This window comes from Dendrobates tinctorius, unplaced genomic scaffold (genome assembly GCF_039654945.1).
Source record: "Dendrobates tinctorius isolate UK_male_01 unplaced genomic scaffold, ASM3965494v1 ptg000226l, whole genome shotgun sequence".
NCBI classification, from domain to species: domain Eukaryota; kingdom Metazoa; phylum Chordata; class Amphibia; order Anura; family Dendrobatidae; genus Dendrobates; species Dendrobates tinctorius.
This window is the reverse complement of record NW_027361893.1, coordinates 2,696,444-2,715,966: the sequence shown is the minus strand read 5'-3', so window position 1 is coordinate 2,715,966 and position 19,523 is coordinate 2,696,444. Positions and strand designations below refer to the sequence as shown.

The window sequence follows — 19,523 nt, the reverse complement described above, 5'->3', positions numbered from 1 at the left end:
CTGACTTACTGTGCTCTAATACTACAAGTTCCATGATGCATTGCACTGGCTTGTAAGCCAGCAACAAGCACTCCCACACCCCTCCCTCCTTTATTTTCAAGCTGAAGCATCTTGTTGTAACACATTGTAAGCAACATGAGCACACACACACACACACACACACACGAGCGTGCACAAACACAGACATTCTTTTTTAAAAAATAATGAATATGTACCCATGTACATACCTTTATAGTGTTGAAAGCTATAAAGGTTTGGGCACACGTTGCACAGAATCTGCATCTCTTGGCAGAAAACGCAGGTGCGTTTTTAATGTGTTTTTTGCATGCGGATTTGTATGCTAAATAAAGATATGTTATTTAACAAAAAAAAAAAAGGTAGGGGAGAAAACAAGGGGAACTGCTACCTTGGATCTAATCCTTATAAACAGGGAGGAAATGGTTGAGGAGGTAAAAGTGGCTGGAACCCTAGGAGTTAGCGACCATGCTATTTTAGAATTTTGGATAGCTAGAGGAGGAAGACCTGTGAAGACTCAGACGTCAAGGTTAGATTTCAGAAAGGCAGATATTAAGGGATTCAGAAAGAGAATTGGAGGGATCCAATGGCTGGATATCCTTAAAGACAAAAATATCCAGGAAGGATGGGAAATCTTGAAAAATGAAATTCTCAAAGCACAATTGTTAACAATTCCAAAAAGAGGGAAGAACAGGAAGCATTTAAGGAAGCCACGATGGATGAACACAGAACTTAAGCACATGCTAAAAAGGAAGAAAAAAATGTTTATAAAATGGAAAGAGGGAGGCATATCTAAAGAAGAATATAATGTTGTCTGCAGAACCTGCAGGGCACAAATCAGATTATCTAAAGCTGACAATGAATTGAGGCTTTCAAGAGATGTCAAAAGCAATAATAAAGGATTTTGGGGATATGTCAAAAGTAAAAGAAAAAAGTCAAAGATGCTATAGGATTTTTACAGGATGAAAATGATGAAATGGTAAGACAGGATGTTGAGAAGTCCGAACTTTTAAATTCCTATTTTGCATCTGTTTTCTCTCAGAAAGGAAATGTAACACCAACTGTTCTTCACTGTCCTATTAAGGGAATAGAAGAATCCAGGGTATCTATAAACAGAAAGATAGTGAGGAAACACTTAGCTAACCTAAATGAATTCAAGTCTCCAGGTCCAGATAAATTACACCCCAGAGTACTGAAGGAGATAGCAGAAGAAATTTTTGAACCTCTCTCCATAATCTTTGAAAATTCTTGGAGAACAGGAGAAGTCCCAGAAGACTGGAGAAGAGCAAATGTTGTTCCTATCTTCAAAAAGGGAAAGAAGGTGGACCCAGGCAACTATAGGCCGGTGAGTCTGACTTCTATACCAGGAAAGATCTTTGAACAAATTATTAAACAACATGAATGTCAGTACCTGGATAAGAATTAAGTGATTAAACAGAGTCAGCAGGGGTTTGTTACTAATAAGTCATGTCAGACTAACCTAATTTCCTTCTATGACGGAATCACTGATATAGTATATCTTGAGTATAGTATGACGGAATGCTGTTGATATAGTATATCTTGACTTCAGCAAAGCATTTGACAAAGTATCTCATACAATCCTTATTGAAAAAATGACTAAGTATGGAATGGACAGGCAACTGTTAGGTGGATTCATAACTGGCTTAGTGATCGGACCCAAAGAGTGGTCGTAAATGGATGCACATCCAGTTGGAAGAATGTCTCTAGTGGGGTACCACAGGGCTCTGTCCTGGGCCCTGTATTGTTCAACATCTTTATCAACGATTTAGATGAAGGAATTGAGGGTAAACTGACTAAATTTGCTGATGACACAAAGCTAGGAGGGATAGCTAATACTAGAGAAGAGAGAGAGAGGATTCAAAAAGATATAAATAAACTGGAGAAGTGGGCAGCAACTAACAGAATGGTTTTTAACAGGGAGAAATGCAAAGTACTACATCTGGGCAATAAAAATGAAAAAAGCATATACAGAATGGGAGGAATAGGCCTAAGCAACAGCACATGTGAAAAAGACTTGGGTATACTAATAGATCACAGACTGAATATGAGTCAACAGTGTGATGCAGCAGCAAAAAAGGCAAATGCAATTCTAGGATGTATTAACAGAAGCATACAGTCTAGATGATGTGAAGTCATTATTTCCCTCTACTCCTCTTTGGTCAGACCTAATCTGGAATATTGTGTCCAGTTTTGGGCACCACATTTTAAAAAAAACATCAACAAACTGGAGCAAGTTCAGAAAAGAGCAACCAGAATGGTGACCGGTCTGCAAACCCTGTCTTATGAGGAAAGGTTGCAGGATTTGGGATTGTTTAGTTTGCAAAAGAGAAGACTGAGAGGAGACTTAATAGCGGTCTACAAATATCTAAAGGGCTGTCACATTGTAGAAGGATCAACTTTATTCTCATTTGCACAAGGAAAGACTAGAAGCAATGGGATGAAACTGAATGGGAGGAGACACAGATTAGATATTAGAAAAAACTTTTTGACAGTTAGAGTGATCAATGAGTGGAACAAGCTGCCACGAGAAGTGGTGAGTTCTCCTTCAATGGAAGTCTTCAAACAGAGGCTAGACAGACATCTGACTGGTATGATTTAGCGAATCCTGCTTTGAGCAGGAGGTTGGACCAGATGGCCCAGGAGGTCCCTTCCAACTCTACGATTCTATCCCATAGTACCGTGCTGGCTCCAGCTCTCATGGCGTTAATCGACAACTTCCTTTCTCCTGACTTACTGTGCTCTAATACTACAAGTTCCATGATGCATTGCACTGGCTTGTAAGCCAGCAACAAGCACACCCACTGCAAAACACACCCAAACCCTTCCCTCCTCTATTTTCAAGCTGAAGCATCTTGTTGTAACACATTGTAAGCACACACACACACACGAGCGTACACAAACACAGACATTCTTTTTAAAAAAATAATGAATATGTACATACCTTTATAGTGTTGAAAGCTATAAGGGTTTGTGCACATGTTGCGGATTCCAGTGCAGATTTTTCCGCACAGAATCTGCATCTCTTGGCAGAAAACGCAGGTGCATTTTTAATGTGTTTTTTGCATGCGGATTTGTGTGCTAAATAAAGATATGTTATTTAACAAAAAAAAAAACAAAAAGATGTCATTTCTGTCCAACCTCCTCTCCTCTTTTACATTTGTCCAACCCACACTCCGTTAGACAGACAGACAGACATCCATGTTTATTAATAAACTAGCTGAGGAGCCCGGCGCTGCCCGGGCACAGTAACTAACTGTGATTAGTTATAACAAATTATAATTATCCTCCATCCCATAGTCCCGTGCCCATATACCCACCTGCTATTGTAAGGTGACATTAAACCCGGTTAATAATGGGATACACAGCGGAGGATTACCTCCGCCTGTCATTTCATCGCGGGAGCCCCTGTAGAGCACTGACATCACCCGATGTCAGTGTTCTACACTGGACTACGGTGGAAAGGTGAGTATAGGTTGGTTTATTATTTTATTTTTATTAAAGGAGCTGAGGGCTTCAGGAAATTAGGAGATTGGTAAGTATGTACTCTGTTATGTGTTGTATGTTATACTGTATGTATGTTCTTTATGTTATACTAGATTATGGCCCGATGCTATCGCATCGGGAGGATGCGATAGCATCACACCTCTTTCCATGTTAACCCTCAACACACACACTCCTCTCACCTTTCACCATCTCCACTCACTCTTTCACTCCACATACGACCCCTTCTCTCACTCCGTCTCTCATACTGACGCCGTCATCGCCGCTGCTCCACGATCCCTGACATCTTCTTCCGCCGACGCCATTTTGGATCCCGACGTCGTCCTCGCTGGCGACATGTTCTTGCGGCGACGCCATCTTGACTATCGCGGGATTTCGCCGATCCAAAATGGCGTCGCCGCAAGAACATGTCGCCGGCGTGGAGGACGTCTGGATCCAGGATGGCGCCGGCGGAAGATGATGTCGGGGATCGTGGATCAGCGGCGATGACGGCGTGAGTATGAGAGATGGAGTGAGAGAAAGGGTCGTATGTGGAGTGAAAGAGTGAGTGGACGTGAGTGGAGATGGTGAAAGGTGAGTGGAGTGTGTGTGTTGAGGGTTAACATGGAAAGAGGTGTGCGGTGACGTCACCGGTTACAACTGGACGGAAGTTGTTACAACCGGAAGTTGCTTAGGGCATTTATTATTATAGATGTTGTATGTTTTTTTTTTCTTTACACTCCACACATTAGCCGTATGATGGGACTACTACACATACCCCCGCACAGCCCGCAGACCCCCTGCACAGCCCACAGACCCCTCCCCGCACAGCCCACAGACCCGTCTGCAGTGCGCACCTCCATACTGGGCTGTGACGTATGGTGCAGCACCGCCCACAGCCCAGTCACTCATGATAAGTGACAGCAGTCTGTGGAGACTGGGTCACGCCTGCTGATGAGGTCACGTCAATTTCCAGAATCAGGAACTTGACGTGACATCAATGGAGGCTGTGATATTGTCAACGTAAGGTATTTACAAAATTCATTAGGGGCCCCAGGGGATACATTGGGGGTTAATATAAAGATATAAAGTAGTAGACAACACCTTTAATCTTTTTTTTGTAGTTTTCAGTTAATGAGATTCTCGTGCTCTAGGGTGGGGGAGGCTGTGGGTAGTCTGTGGGCGGGGCTTTGTGGTGCTCTGATTACATAATGATCTGTATTGGCTTATGACAGGTCACTGATCCCTCAGTGACCTGCCCCCATTTTTACATAATGCATACAATAGCGTTGATATTGTTGATAATGCCTATAATATTGTGTGGCTAAGAAAAAAAAATTTACATCTAGCAAAATGACCCCGGCGGCGCCTGTCCAGTATCATCTATCTCTTACTTATAGATACTACTGTGCAGGCGCCGCCATCGCTGGTGACATTTTGCGGGATGTAATTGTTTTTTCTAAGCCTCACAATATTATAGGCATTATCAACAATATCAATGCTATTGTATGCATTATGTAAAAATGGGGGCAGGTCACTGAGAGATCAGGGACCTGTCATAAGTCAATACAGATGAATATGTAATCAGAGCACCACATAAAGCCCCGCCCACAGCCCCTCCTGCAGCCCCACCCACAGCCCCGCCCCAGAGCACAAGAATCTCATGGGGGCTGCGTTCACACGTGGCGTTTTTTTCGCGTTTCCGCGGCGGTTTTAACCGCGCGATTTTGCCGCGAAAACTAAGCATCCCATGCATTCCTATGGGATTCCGCAATGCTGTGCTAATGCTGCGGTTTTTACCGCGGCGGAATCACTTCGCGGTAAAAATCGCAGCATGCTCATTAATTTTGCGGAATCGCGGCGATCCCGCACCCATAGGAATGCATTGTTCCGCTTACTTCCCGCATGTGGCTGTGCACACCATACGGAAAGTAAGCAGAACATTTGCGGATGGCACCCATGGTCCGAAGGAGAGGTGACTGTCCTCCGGGCTTTGGGTACCATATCCCTGTAAAAAATAGAATTTAAAATAAAAAAAATATTGTTATTCTCACCTTCCGACGTCCCGCGCAGCCTTCCCGTCTCTCTCCACGCTCTCGTTCCCAGTAATCCTTTGCGAAAATGCCCGCTATGGCATCCGTTCTCGCGGGATCGCGAAGTCTCGCGGTCATTAGCGCGTCATCATCGCGATCCCGCGAGAACGGACGTCATTGCGGGCATTTTCGCAAAGGATTACTGGGAACGGCTGCGCGGGATGTCAGAAGGTGAGAATAACACCATTTTTTGTTTTTTTTTACATTTTATCTTTTACTAGTGATGCTGCATAGGCAGCCTCAGTAGTAAAAAGTTGGTCACACTCATTAAACACTATGTTTGTCCTAGTGTGACCAACCTGTCAATCAGTTCTCCAAGCGATGCTACAGATCGCTTGGAAAACGCTAGCATTCTGCAAGCTAAATACGCTTGCAAAATGCTAGTTTTTCCGTGGGAAAATCGCGGGAATTTAAAATGAGATTTTCCCGCGGAATGGAATTCCGGAATTCTCGCAGTAATTTCCGCGAGAGTTCCGGTACGTGTGCACATAGCCTAACTGAAAACTACAAATAAAGATTAAACAACAACCACAAGACGGATTTCATCAGCAGGACTATCAGGAAGTTACAGACTCACATAAGTGAGGCAGGACAATCCCACTATCATACAGAATGAACAGGTAAAAAGACTTTTTTTATTCTGTTACATCCACAACAATAACGTCTGTATGAGGGGAGAACTCCAACAATAAACCGGAGTTGCATTCATTAATGGTGGACCATTCGAGCTACTATGAATCCTGACCAGAAGATTAGAGAAAGTATTAGTGCTCCGCATTTTAGGAGAGATTGTGCAGTAACCTGAATTTCTTAGGATCGAAAACATAATGGAATTTATGATGTGGAGTGAATCCATGAAACCAGGGCTCGAGCCATGCCAACACATCTCCTGCAGGCGTGAATAAATGTATATTACAGCCATCAGTCAGGCACAGCTTAGATATATATCATGGCACAGGTGTAATGGTTTTCCTGTAGTTTATCACAATCCTCCTTAAAATTAGTTAGTTTTAATACAAATTGAAAAGTCAGGATAAAGGGAAATTCTGTTGTTATTGTACAGAAATTCACACTTGGCCTCAATGCCCATTTAATGTTGTCGATCACAAAAGTAAAGTTGGCCAGAAAGACTGGACCTGTTCTTGTAGGGACCATATGAGACATTCAGCAGCACAGAAGGGAGAGAAGGTAGATTCATCCAATAAGATATCAGGGATCTAGGAAGCCAACAGCATCATTACCCTCCACTTTCTCTTACAGACCCACCATAATACTTTTCTCCAAGTGGTTTTCTAACTTGTCAGCACATTCTACGTACGCTGTCATTTGGCTTTGTAGTTTACAGATCTGGGCAGGTAACGGTCAGCGTCTTCTAATCCCAGGGGGAAGGTGGATTCTCCAGGTGGTAAGTTCTATATAAAAGGGCTTTCAATGCCCAAAGTCATTTGAACAGTTTTGGGTGGAGGAAAATGTTATGGTCTAGAGAAAAATGGTGATCATGGTAATACGGCCGGACTACCCCACCGATAAAGCAGCCCCAGCCGGTGACTGAGAAGAATCTGTCACTTCTCTGCATTTAGCGGTTACTACTCACCTGGGTAGTCATCTGTAGGAATCTCCACTTTACACCATTCATCACCCTTCACATATGTCTCTGTAGTATTAATATGGGTCAGATCTTCACCCTGAAACAAATTTTGTAAAAGTCACAGACAGATGGAGAAGTCACATATCAAGAACAATGCTGCAGACTTACAGCAGGAGTCTGTGCACGTGTTTCAGAAGGACAGAGTGTGTGAGGAGCGCTGTGATGAGCTTACCTGCTGGGGCGCAGGACCTGAGACACACGAGTAGCTGCAGTGCAGTGACCAGCAAAGCAAGAAAGTAATCGGTAACAGACAGCAAGCAGAGTCACAAGGCAATGGACAGAACGAGAAAACAAACCGGGTCATACACAAGAAAGCAATCGGACTAAACAGTATGCAAGCACACCAGGGGGTCAGACACACAGCCAACACAGATGTATCACTGACAAGGATCCCCAGACAAAGGTGGGTAAATATAGCTTTCCCCTAAACCAAAAGGAAGCCATACAAAATTAACCCCAAGAGAACAGGAAAGGAACCCTGCACCTCCAGGCTTCTCAGGATGCCTGGCATGAAAAGCCCAAACCAACGGATCGGCATGCACTGAACTAGCCGAGACCCACGACCGATCCTCCGGACCATAGCCCTTCTAGTGCACCAAACACTGTAGAGTCCGGTGCACCCAAGAATCAACGATGCGCCCCACCTCATATTTCAGGTGGCCCTCCATCAATACAGGAGGACTGATGGATGAGGAGTCCTCCTCGACTGCTCCCAATGGTTTCAAAAGGGACCTGTTATAAACGTTGGATATTTTGAAGGAGGCGGGAAGTTGTAACCTGTAGGCCACCAGGTTGATAGCCTCAATAATTTTATATGGGCCAATGAACTTAGGACCCAGTTTGGACGAGGGGACCTTGAGCTTAATATTGTGAGTGGATAACCACACCTTCTTGCCCACTAGCAACGCAGGACCAGACCCCCTTCTCTTGTCCGCAAAAAATTTATACCTTACCTGGGCCTTGGTGATGTTTTGCTGAACCTCCACCCACAGGGCCTTTAAGTGTCGCACCGAACCCTCCGCCCCTGGAAACCTGAGTCAATGCGAGAAAACTCCTTAAAATGCGGGATAAACCCATTGTTGACTAGGAAGGGAGACATTCCCGTGGACTTAAGGTACTGTCACACTTAGCGATGCACCAGCGATCCCGACCAGCGATATGACGCGGTCAGGATCGCTGATGCATTGCTAAGTGGTCGCTAGTGAGCTGCCACACAGGCAGATCTCACCAGCGACATCGCAGGGGTCGGGGGTCGCTACTTACCTGTCACACTAGGCGATCCTGACGTCCTCCCGCCCGGCTCCACGCTCGTCTCTCCACAGGAAGCGCCGCAGGAAGCTGACGACGAGAAACGGTCCAGTACGTTCTCGCGCGATCAGCGATAACCAGCGGGGGAGCGGGTCGGAGGTAAGTATCAGACACAGCGATATCGCTAGCAATATCGCTATAACGTCACAAGTTAGCGATATCGCTAAGTGTGACAGTACCTTAACTCATACAACCATTGAATGTAAACTCTGCCACTAGTAATGCATCACACCAGTCATCCTGTCTGGAAGATGCCAAACATCTCAGAATTTGCTCCAAGGACTGTTTAGTGCATTCGGTTTGCCCATTAGACTCAGGATGACAGGCAGAGGAAAAAGACAGCGATTCCCGACTTCTTACAAAAAGCCCTCCAAAACTTGGCCAAACTGCACACCTCTGTCAGACACCACATTCATAGGCACACCATACAGACAGACCACATGCTGCACAAACAACCTGGCCAAGGTTTTAGCAGATGGTAAAGCGGCCAGAGGTTCAAAATGAGCCTGTTTGGAAAATCTATCCACCACCACCCACACAGAGTTACCCCTGGAAGGAGGTAGTGACAAAATCCATGGACAAATTTGTCCATGGTCTGCCCGAAATTAGTAAAGGCACTAATTCCCCGGCCAGCTATGAGAATTTTTTAGAACGGGCACAAACTTCACATGCAGACATAAAAATTTTAACATCCGCAACCAAAGTGGACCACAGAAAACCCTAGCAACTCCCTCCCGGGTGGCCGAAATCCCAGTATTAGGACTCAATAGAGACTCTTTCTCCTTCATGAGTCTTAAGGTACTGTCACACTTAGCGATGTACCAGCGATCCCGACCAGCGATATGACGCGGTCAGGATCGCTGGTACATTGCCAAGTGGTCGCTAGTGAGCTGCCACACAGGCAGATCTCACCAGCGACATCGCTGGGGACGGGGATCGCTACTTACCTGTCACACTAGCCGATCCTGCGTCCTCCCGCCCGGCTCAACGCTTGTCGCTCGTCTCTCCACAGGAAGCGCCGCAGGAAGCGGACGACGAGAAGCGGTCCTGAACGTTCTCGCGCGATCAGCGATAACCAGCGGGGGAGCGGTCGTTGATAAGTGTCAGACACAGCAATATCGCTAGCAATATCGCTATAACGTCACAAGTTATAGCGATATTGCTAGCGATATCGCTTAGTGTGACAGTACCTTAAGACGGAATTGTTCTGGTACAAACTGTTTACTATTGGGAGCCAGAGCCTGGGCCTCAAAAATTTCTCTCTCCAATTCAGATGAGGTTTCAGACACCACTTCTCCAGGGTGAAAAATGGAGGATGGGGGTTCAGGAGAAGACACTGGATCAAAGCTTCGGGACAATGCATCTGCCGTAACATCCTTACACCATGGATGGAAGGTGGTGGAAAATTGAAATGGGGGAAAAAAAACAACCACCGGGCCTGCCTGGGGGGGTCAATCTTTTGGGAGACTCAATATAAGCTAAGTTTTTGTGATCGGTGATCACGGTGACCGGATGAACAGCCCCCCCAAAAAACATGGATTTTTGTGAGTACTCACCGTAAAATCCTTTTCTCCGAGACGCTCATTGGGGGACACAGAGACTGTGGGTGTGTGCTTCTGCCGTCTGGAGGCTGACACTAAGTATACAAAAAAAGAGTTAGCTCCTCCTCCGCCGCATACACCCTCGCCCCCAGACCGGGCGTAACTCAGTTTAGTGCATAAGCAGTAGGAGAACGCGCCTTAAACTCAGGCAAGAAATTATACGTCTGAAAAAGGGACCACCCTGATCCTTACATAAGGATTTGTACAATTCAAAATAAACAGATGCCAACTGGCTAATAGGGTGGGTGCTGTGTCCCCCAATGAGCGTCTCGGAGAAAAGGATTTTACGGTGAGTACTCACAAAAATCCATGTTTCTCCTTCGTCTCATTGGGGGACACAGAGACTGTGGGACGTTCTAAAGCAGTCCCTGGGCGGGATCTTAGCTCACCCAATCCATGCTATTTTGCGCCCCTGATTAGAGGTGCGCAACTGCTGCCTGGAGAATCTTTCTTCCCAGGCTTGCATCCGAGGATGCCTGGGTATGTACGTTATAATGTTTGACAAACGTATGCAAACTGGACCAGGTAGCTGCTTTGCACACCTGTTCCGCTGAAGCCTGGTGTCGCAGTGCCCATGAGGCACCCACTGCTCGAGCCGAGTGTGCCCTGATCCCTGCCGGAACCGGCGTGCCACTGATTTGATATGATTCTTGGACTGTCAGACGAACCCATCTGGCCAAAGTCGCTCTGGACGCAGCGAGTCCCTTCCGCCGCCCTTCTGGAATCACGAATAGAGAGTCTGTCTGGCGGAATGGCGCTGTCCTTGTCACATATCTCCTAAGGGCTCTTACCAGATCCAGGGTGTGCAATGCCTTTTCTACCCTATGCACCGGTGCCGGGCAAAACGAGGGTAAGACAATGTCTTCGTTGATATGGAATGCAGAGACAACCTTCGGCAAGAAGGGGGGAGCTGGCCTTAAAACTACTTTATCCTTATAAAAAGTCAGGAACGGCGGTTTACAAGATAAAGCCGCCAGTTCCGAAACCCGCCTAATAGATGTTATCGCTACCAGAAAAACGACCTTCCTGGACAGGTAAGGTAAGGAGACTTCTTGTAACGGTTCGAAGGGAGGCTCCTGAAGGGCCCTGAGCACTAAGTTCAGGTCCCATGATTCCATCGGTGCCTTATAGGGGGTACTAAATGTGCGACCCCTTGCATAAACGTCCTAACCTGCCAGACCGAAGCGACCTTTCGTTGGAAAAGCACCGACAGGGCCGAGACTTGCGTTCTGAGCGAACTCGGAGCCAATCCCGCGTCCAGCCCTGCCTGCAGAAAAGCCAGTACGTTGGGGATCGAAAAAACCAGAGGAGCCACTCCGCGATCCCTACACCAACGGAAAAACACTTCCCAAGTCCGATGATATACCTTCGCCGAGGAAGGCTTTCGGGCACTCACCATCGTGGCCACCACATCGCGCCTGAATCCTGCCTGTGTTAACAGCCAAGATTCAATGGCCACGCCGTCAAACACAGGGCCCCTAAGTTCGGATGGCAGATCGGCCCCTGGGACAGTAAGTCCGGCCGATCTGGGAGACGCCAGGGTACGTCCACCACTAGTTGAACCAGATCTGCATACCAGGCCCGCCGAGGCCAGTCTGGGGCCAGCAGAATTGCTGGAACCTTCTCTCTCCTTATCTTTCTGATGACTCTTGGAAGCAGAGGTAGCGGGGGGAACAAGTACGGGAGCCGAAACTGGCTCCACGGAAGCACCAGAGCGTCTGCTGCGATTGCCTGCGGGTCGAGGGATCGAGCGACGAACCTTTGAATCTTGGCGTTCTCTCTGGATGCCATAAGGTCCACGTCTGGTGTCCCCCACCGTTGGCAGATCTGTTGAAAAACCTCGGGGTGCAGGGACCACTCCCCTGCCGCGACCCCCTGTCGGCTGAGAAAATCCGCCGCCCAGTTTTCGATTCCCGGAATGTGCACCGCTGAAATTACCACGTGGTTTTTCTCGGCCCAACGCAGTACCAGCCCGACCTCGCGCATGGCTGCCTGGCTGCGCGTGCCCCCCTGATGGTTCACACACGCTACCGCTGTAGCATTGTCCGACTGAACGCGCACCGGCCGGTTTGTCAGCCAACGCTGAAAATGTTGCAGGGCCAATCGTATTGCCCGTATCTCCAGAATGTTGATCGGGAGAATTACCTCCCGAAAGGACCACCGCCCCTGGGCTGTGTGACTCTGGAAAACTGCTCCCCAACCCTGCAGGCTTGCATCGGTCGTCACCACCAACCACTGTTCCGGGGGAAAGGGTTTCCCCTGAACCAGAGACGAGTCGCGAGTCCACCACTGGAGTGACCGTCGGACCGGTGGAGACAAACTGCACCTTTGATTGAGGGAAAGCAGCCTTCGGTCCCATGCTGACAAGAGCGCATGTTGAAGCGGACGGAGATGGAACTGGGCAAACGGGATTGCCTCCATCGCCGCCACCATTCTGCCCAACACACTCATGCCGTACCGGATGGATCTGGAGCCCGGCTGAAGAAGGTTCCGTACCCCCTGTTTGATCCTTTGCGCCTTGTCCTGAGGGAGGATCACCAGCCCCTGGGAGGTGTCGAAAACCATGCCTAGAAAAACGATTCTCTGAGCCGGAACCAAGGACGACTTGTTCCGATTGATCAGCCAACCTAGGCGGGCCAGGGTATCCAGAGTGATACCGACATTCTCCTGGCACGCCTGAAACGACGGCCCCTTTACCAAAAGGTCGTCCAGGTAGGGTAGTACCGTTATGCCCCGAGCATGCAGGATGGCCATAACCACCGCCATTATCTTTGTAAAGACTCTGGGGGCAGTGGCCAGACCGAAGGGCAGAGCAACAAATTGGAAATGTCGCCCTCCGATCACAAAACGCAGGAACCTCTGGTGTGGAGGAAAAATCGGGATGTGTAGATATGCATCCTGCACATCGATTGAGGCCAGGAATTCCCCTGGATCCATGGCTGAAATGACCGAACGGAGGGATTCCATCCGGAATCGCCTGACCCTGATAAACTTGTTCAGGATCTTTAAATCCAGTACTGGCCTTACTGTCCCGTCCTTTTTGGGGACTGAAAACAGGTTGGAGTAAAAACCTTGCGTCTCTTCGCTTTTCGGTACTGGGACAATGACCCCGTTGCGCTGTAGCGTCATTATAGCCTGCAACAGACCTTCCGCCTGCGATTCTGTTCCGGAGAGCCAGGAACGGAAGAAACGCCGTGGCGGGAGTCCGACAAACTCTATCTTGTACCCGGACGATATCAGTTCTGCCACCCAAGCGTCGCGTGCCACTGCGACCCAAACGTGGCTGAACCTTAGTAGGCGTCCGCCCACTCTGTCGTCCGTAGGTACGAAGTGCCTCGAGTCATTTTGCTGGAGGCTTTTGTGATCTGGCCCCCCTCGCTCTGGGCAAACGGCCTCGGCCTCTACCCAGCGGATTGGCCCTGTAAGAAACTTGCCTTTCTCTAATCTGACCATCATTTGCGGAGGTGGATGCCCTGGCCGAAGTCCACCTCCAGGAGCTACGAAAGGGCCGAAAACGCCTCTGCGTCTGCCTGAATGCCGGCCAACTCTTCTGTTGCGGTAGAAAACTACTCTTCCCCCCTGTGGCTTCTGAGATAAGCTTATCAAGCTTTTCACCGAACAACCGATTGCCTTGAAAAGGCAATGAGGTCAAGGATTTTTTAGAGATAGAATCCGCTTTCCATAATCTCAGCCATAATGCTCGCCTTACGGCGATTGCATTTGCTGCTGCCACAGCAGAACACTCGGCCGCATCCAGAGCGGCGCCGACGAGATAATCACTCGCTCCTGATATCTGATTTGTCACCTCCAAGATTTCCGCGGGCAGATCCCTGTCTTGGAGGGCCCTATGCAGAGTGTCTGCCCATGAAACCATGGCCTTAGCCACCCAGGTAGCCGCAAAGGAGGGGGCCAGAGCCGACCCTGCTGCCTCATACACTGAGCGGGCAAGCCCCTCTATGAGGCGATCAGTTGGGTCCTTAATAGAAGAACCGCTGGGTATCGACAATAGCGATCTTGATGCTAAACGTGACACCGGTGGGTCCACTACTGGCGACTCCACCCACCCTTTATGGAGTTCAGGAGGAAACGGATACTTTGCTTGCAGCGCCTTTTGCATTGCAAAGCGCTTATCCGGGTGTTCCCTATGTTTCTGGACTAGCTCCTCGAACTCCGGATGTGTGGCAAACCTTCTATGCGGACGCCTGGTTTTCTTGAAGGAGACCTTGTGACCTGAGGCCGTGGACACATCATCCTCGATCTCTAAAGTCTGGTTGACCGCCTCAATGAGGCTGTCCACCGAGTCCTGGTATCCCAGGCTTTCTGGATTCCAGGCTTCCTCCTCCTCCTCCTCCTCCTCGCCCTCGTCCTGATCGCTTCCTGAGCTTGGCGACAGGGAACGAGATGCCCTAAAAATCGCCGCCGACTCCCCAGAGGGCCCGGCCGACGGAGAACGAGCTCTCTTACCATGAGCTTGTCTGGTGCTGGAGCGGCCCCTAACGGACGAAGGGTCCTGAGACGTGGACGAGCTGTCTTCCGCTGGCAGACCACCATCCTTGACCCTGCCCGGGCCCCGAAGGGACTCAATTGCCTTCGTAAGGGACATCATAGAATGCGATAAAGACACTGCCCATTCTGGGGGGTCCTGACCCCTGGGCTCTGCAACAATGGGGGGCTCCTGGGCTCGCTCCGACTCACAGGCTTCGCAAAATTTACCCGGCTGCGCCTTAGGCAGCCTGACCCCACAGGAAACGCAAACAGCGTATAGGAAAGAGTGAGCTTTCCCTTTGCCAGACATATTGCAGGGTAGGGTAGGAGGAGGAGGGTAACCCCTTCCTTGACAACCAGTGCGGCACTCGAAACGGGGTTGCACTCACCCACCGGTAACCTCTTCCGTCCCACCTCTTCCACGGGGTGCTCTGGACGCAGCGAAAACCCTGAGACGTGGACGAGCTGCTTCACGTGCCGTTACTCGCCGGGGGCACTGCGGTGCACTTTGGAGAGAGGCGGCGGGGCTTCCGACCGCACTCCGGCGAGGAAATGCGAGGAGGGGGAGGGGGGCGGGAGCCTCCGGTCACTGTGCGCGCCCGCCGCGCTCCCCGGGCCGCCGGAAGTCAGTGGGCGGGGCTTCCGGCCCCCACCGGAAGCGGCGGGCGGGCCTCGCGCGGAACTCGCGGCCCTCCCCATACAGCGGGTACCGCGGCCGCCGGCGGAGCTTCAGCCGTACTCCGGCGGGGACCTGCGAGGAGGGGGAGGAGGGCGCGCGCTCCCCGATCACTGCGCGCCCGCCGCGCCCCCCGGGCTGCCGGAAGTCAGTGGGCGGGGCTTCCGGCTACCACCGGAAGGGGCGGGCAGGCCTCGCGCGGCCTTGCGGATCTCCCCATACCGCGGGGACCGCGGCCGCCGGCGGGACTTCTGGTCGCACTCCGCATGTGGCACTACTCGCACCGGGTTCCACCGGGGAGAGAGTCGGGCCCCGTGAGAAAAAATAACCCCGTCGGGCGGGGGAACAGACAGCCCCGCGGCGCATTCTGGAGGGTCCCGTTCCGGGGGGTGACCCTACAAACAAAGGTGAGTCTGGCCGCCGGGGGGGCTCTCTTGGGGTGCTCTCAACCCCATCCCTGGGCGGGGAGGGGGAGGCTACTGGGGGTGGATGCTTCGATCCCCTGGCTCACCTGCGCCTCCCACTGCACCCCTGGTGTCACTACCTAGGGGTGGAAGGGGCCAACCTGAAATCCCGCGTTGCAGGAGAGGAACAAAACGTGGAGTCCGTTGGGGATCGCCCATCGCTCACACGTGCTCGCCCGTTGTAGTTCATGGGGAAATCGAATCCTCTCATCAGGATGCGTTGCCCCTCTTTACAAAATAAAAAAGAAAAATGGTTGTCTGGGGAAAAGTCCCAGATGTGTCCCTCGGTGCTGGAGAGAAAACACGTGGAGGACTACTCACACGTGGTCGCCCGTTGATGATTTGGGGAGATCGGACCCTCTCTATAGGATCCGTCGCCCCTGTCTTATCTTCAAAGAAAGGAAAAAAAAAAAAAAAAAAATCTAGTCTGGAGCTCCAGACTGCGTGTGCCTCCATCAGACACTAAGCAAAAACTGAGTTACGCCCGGTCTGGGGGCGAGGGTGTATGCGGCGGAGGAGGAGCTAACTCTTTTTTTGTATACTTAGTGTCAGCCTCCAGACGGCAGAAGCACACACCCACAGTCTCTGTGTCCCCCAATGAGACGAAGGAGAAATGCCTCCATTCTTCAAAGACTGACTTGATCGCCAGAAGCTCTCTATTACCCACATCGTAATTTCTCTCAGCAGAAGAGAACTTTCTGGAAGAGAAGGCACAAGGTTTGAGGTTGGTCAGAGTAGCGGGACCCTGACACAACACTGCCCCCACTCCCACCCCAAGAAGTGTCAACCTACACAATAAAAGGTCTACATGTCTCTGGCTGGACTAACACTGGGGTGGAAATAAAACACTTCTTAAAGTCAGAAAAGAATTTTTTGCATTAGTAGATCAATTCTTTACACCAGCCCCCTTGCATGCGAGATCAGTCAGGGGCTTAACCACCTGCAAAAAAAACCCCTTAATTTTCGATAGTACTTTGCAAATCCCAGAAAGCATTGCAAACCATTTAAATCATGAGGTTGAACCCAATCAATAATAGCCTGGACTTTTTTCGGATCCATGCGAAAACCTCACAAGAAATAATCAAACCCAAAAAAGATAATTCCTGTACAAAGAATGATACAAATGATTTTCTCTAAGACTCAGAAGAACAGTTTGCAGATGGTGCAAGTGGGATTGACTATCAGGTGAGTACACTAAAATGTCATCAAGATAAATGACTACAAAGCGCCCTATCAGATCAGAAAAAATGACATTAATACAATTTTGAAACACAGCAGGAGCCTTAGTCAGACTGAAGGGCATGACCAGGTTCTCAAACAGTCCTCCAGATGTGAGAAACGCAGTTTTCCACTCATCCCCTCCACGAACCCTTAAGGTTTTAGGACCCCCATAAATCAAGCTTGGAAAACCATTTGGCCCCTGAGAGTTGGATACACAGATACAGAATGAGGGGGAGTGGATATGTGTATCTCACGGGAATCTTGTTGAGTTCCCGAAAGTCGAGGCACAGCCGCAAACCACCATCTTTTTTCTAAACGAAAAAAAAAGCCAGCAGCTACAAACGAGACAGAAGGGCGAATATGCCCTTTGTGGAGACTGTCCACAATATACTCCTTCATGGCTTGGTGCTCGGGCCAGGACAGATTAAACAAATGAGCCTTGGGAAGTTTAGCCCCAGGAACTAAGTCAATGGCACAATCGAAAGGTCTATGTGGTGGTAGTGTCTCAGCCTCGCTTTCGGATAACACGTCTTCAAAATCTTTTAGGTACTCCGGAATACCATCCAAACCAACAGACGACACAGATACAGATTTTAAAGGGGCAGATAATGGCATAGAATTGCAACACAGACTGGTACAATTGGACACCCATTGGACAATTTCCCAAATTACCCAATCAATAACAGGGTTATGGCGCTGAAGCCAAGACATACCTAAAACCAGACCCGCAGGCAAATTATTCAAGACAAAACAGCTTATGTTTTCCACATGAGCAGGACCCGCTCTAAGTGAGGAAACCTCTGACGCAAAAGAGATTCCAACTCGGGTGAGAGGAGTCAATGGCCACCACCTTGACAGGGGATTCAAGCCCAACTTATAAAGAGTCACAGCACAAGAGTCAATTAAATTGATAGTAGATCCACAGTCAACAAAAGCGGTGGTCAAAACGGGCCACCAACAACCTCCAACTCCACCTGGAGACCGATTTTAACAAACGAGGAAAATTGTACCTGGGAGTCTGGGCATCCTCCTCGATCATTTGATGAGGGACAAGGAGGACAGTCCTTTTTCCAGTGTCCCTGGGTTCCACAGCAAGAGCACAGCTGTGGAGTCTCCTCTCTCTCTCTCTTTGACAGAGATGGCTCCCACCTCCATGAAATCTGTAGGCGAAGCTGTGCCCCCTGAGCAGGAGCATAAAGGGGTTTCCTGATGCATCACCCCTCTTGCACGTAGCCTACAGTCCATAAGGACAGCCTGTGTAATGGTGTCCTCCAGGGAATCCGGGGGGAGGATGCAAGGCCAAAGCATTCTGCAAACGGTTTGACAGGCCTCTGCAGAACAGCTCTTTTAAGTCATTATCATTCCAGGATATCTCAGCCACCCAGCGTCTGAACTTGGAACAAAACCACTCAGCTGAGTGCTTTCCCTGTGTCACACTCATCACCATATCCTCAGCTAGACGCATTCTATCAGGCTCATCATAAATATACCCAAGAGCCTCAAAAAACCCAGATCCACAGACATATGTTCTGGAGCGGAGAGAGAGAAGAAGCCCAAGCCTGTGGAGCCCCCTTAATAAATAATAATTCCCACCCTCTGGCTTTCATTACCAGAGACGCACAGATGCAGAGATAAAAATAATTTGCACCCCTCTTTGAACCCCCTAAATAATTTTTTATCCCCAGAAAAGGTGTCAGGCAACTTATCATGTGGTTCGGGGGAGATTAAGGAAACATCTGTGGTACCCCCGAACCCCAGAAGGAAAAGAACCCTGCACGGCGTCAGCAACCTCTCTCTGAACCTAATGAATAAAAAACTGGAGTCTGAACTGAAAAAGTAAATTAATGTGTATGCATAATGTAAGTGCATATTAACACATGACCATTAACCAGAGAAAACCAAAAACAAAACACACAAATATCCTACATACACATTAATTTACTTTTTCAGTTCAGACTCCAGTTTTTTATTCATTTCATTGTGCATTCTGTGCATATATGGGTGTGACCGCCCTCTTTCTGAGCTGGGAAAACCATCCTGTCTGGCCTAAGCTTTTACTAGTGGTTCAGTCGCTCGATCCTTGTTCACATTCACGTCACTTGGCAAGTGAAAAGGTTTTAAATACTAGAGTAGGACTGTCCCACAAGGGTTGCCGTGACGTGGCGGGATGGCTTGTACATTATTTCGATCAAAATTATGATTACTAAATACCCTTATTATTATTATTACCTTTATGCATTATTTGCAGTTTATTTTTTACTTTTTAGTTTAGGATATTTGTGGGGTTTTTTTTCTCTCTGAATCTGTTGATGAGACTGAGCCAGGGTTCACTGCCCCACAGATAGTTTACATCATTTCAGTGAGGGTTGCTCAGAGAAAACATACAGCGGATCCATGACCAAAGGAAAAAAAAGGTGCAAAATATCGTTTAAATGTTCTGGTCAGTGATAATATCAAGAACCCTGCTATAGACATCTGACCACCTGGGGAGTGGCCGCAGGCGGAGCCAGG

At 48.9% G+C, this 19,523-nt stretch overlaps 2 protein-coding genes across 4 annotated transcripts in view; one reads left to right on the top strand and one right to left on the bottom strand.

Annotated features, from left to right (window-relative positions):
- LOC141059299 (uncharacterized) overlaps positions 1-19,523 on the top strand; it is a 779,988-nt gene that overhangs the window by 360,279 nt on the left and 400,186 nt on the right. The window lies entirely within an intron of this gene.
- LOC141059302 (uncharacterized) overlaps positions 1-19,523 on the bottom strand; it is a 97,980-nt gene that overhangs the window by 22,917 nt on the left and 55,540 nt on the right. For all 3 annotated transcript variants that reach the window (XM_073555632.1, XM_073555631.1, XM_073555633.1), the window contains one exon: positions 7,204-7,294. In XM_073555632.1, coding sequence (XP_073411733.1) covers positions 7,204-7,294 — 91 coding nt within the window. The remainder of the gene's footprint in view (positions 1-7,203; positions 7,295-19,523) is intronic.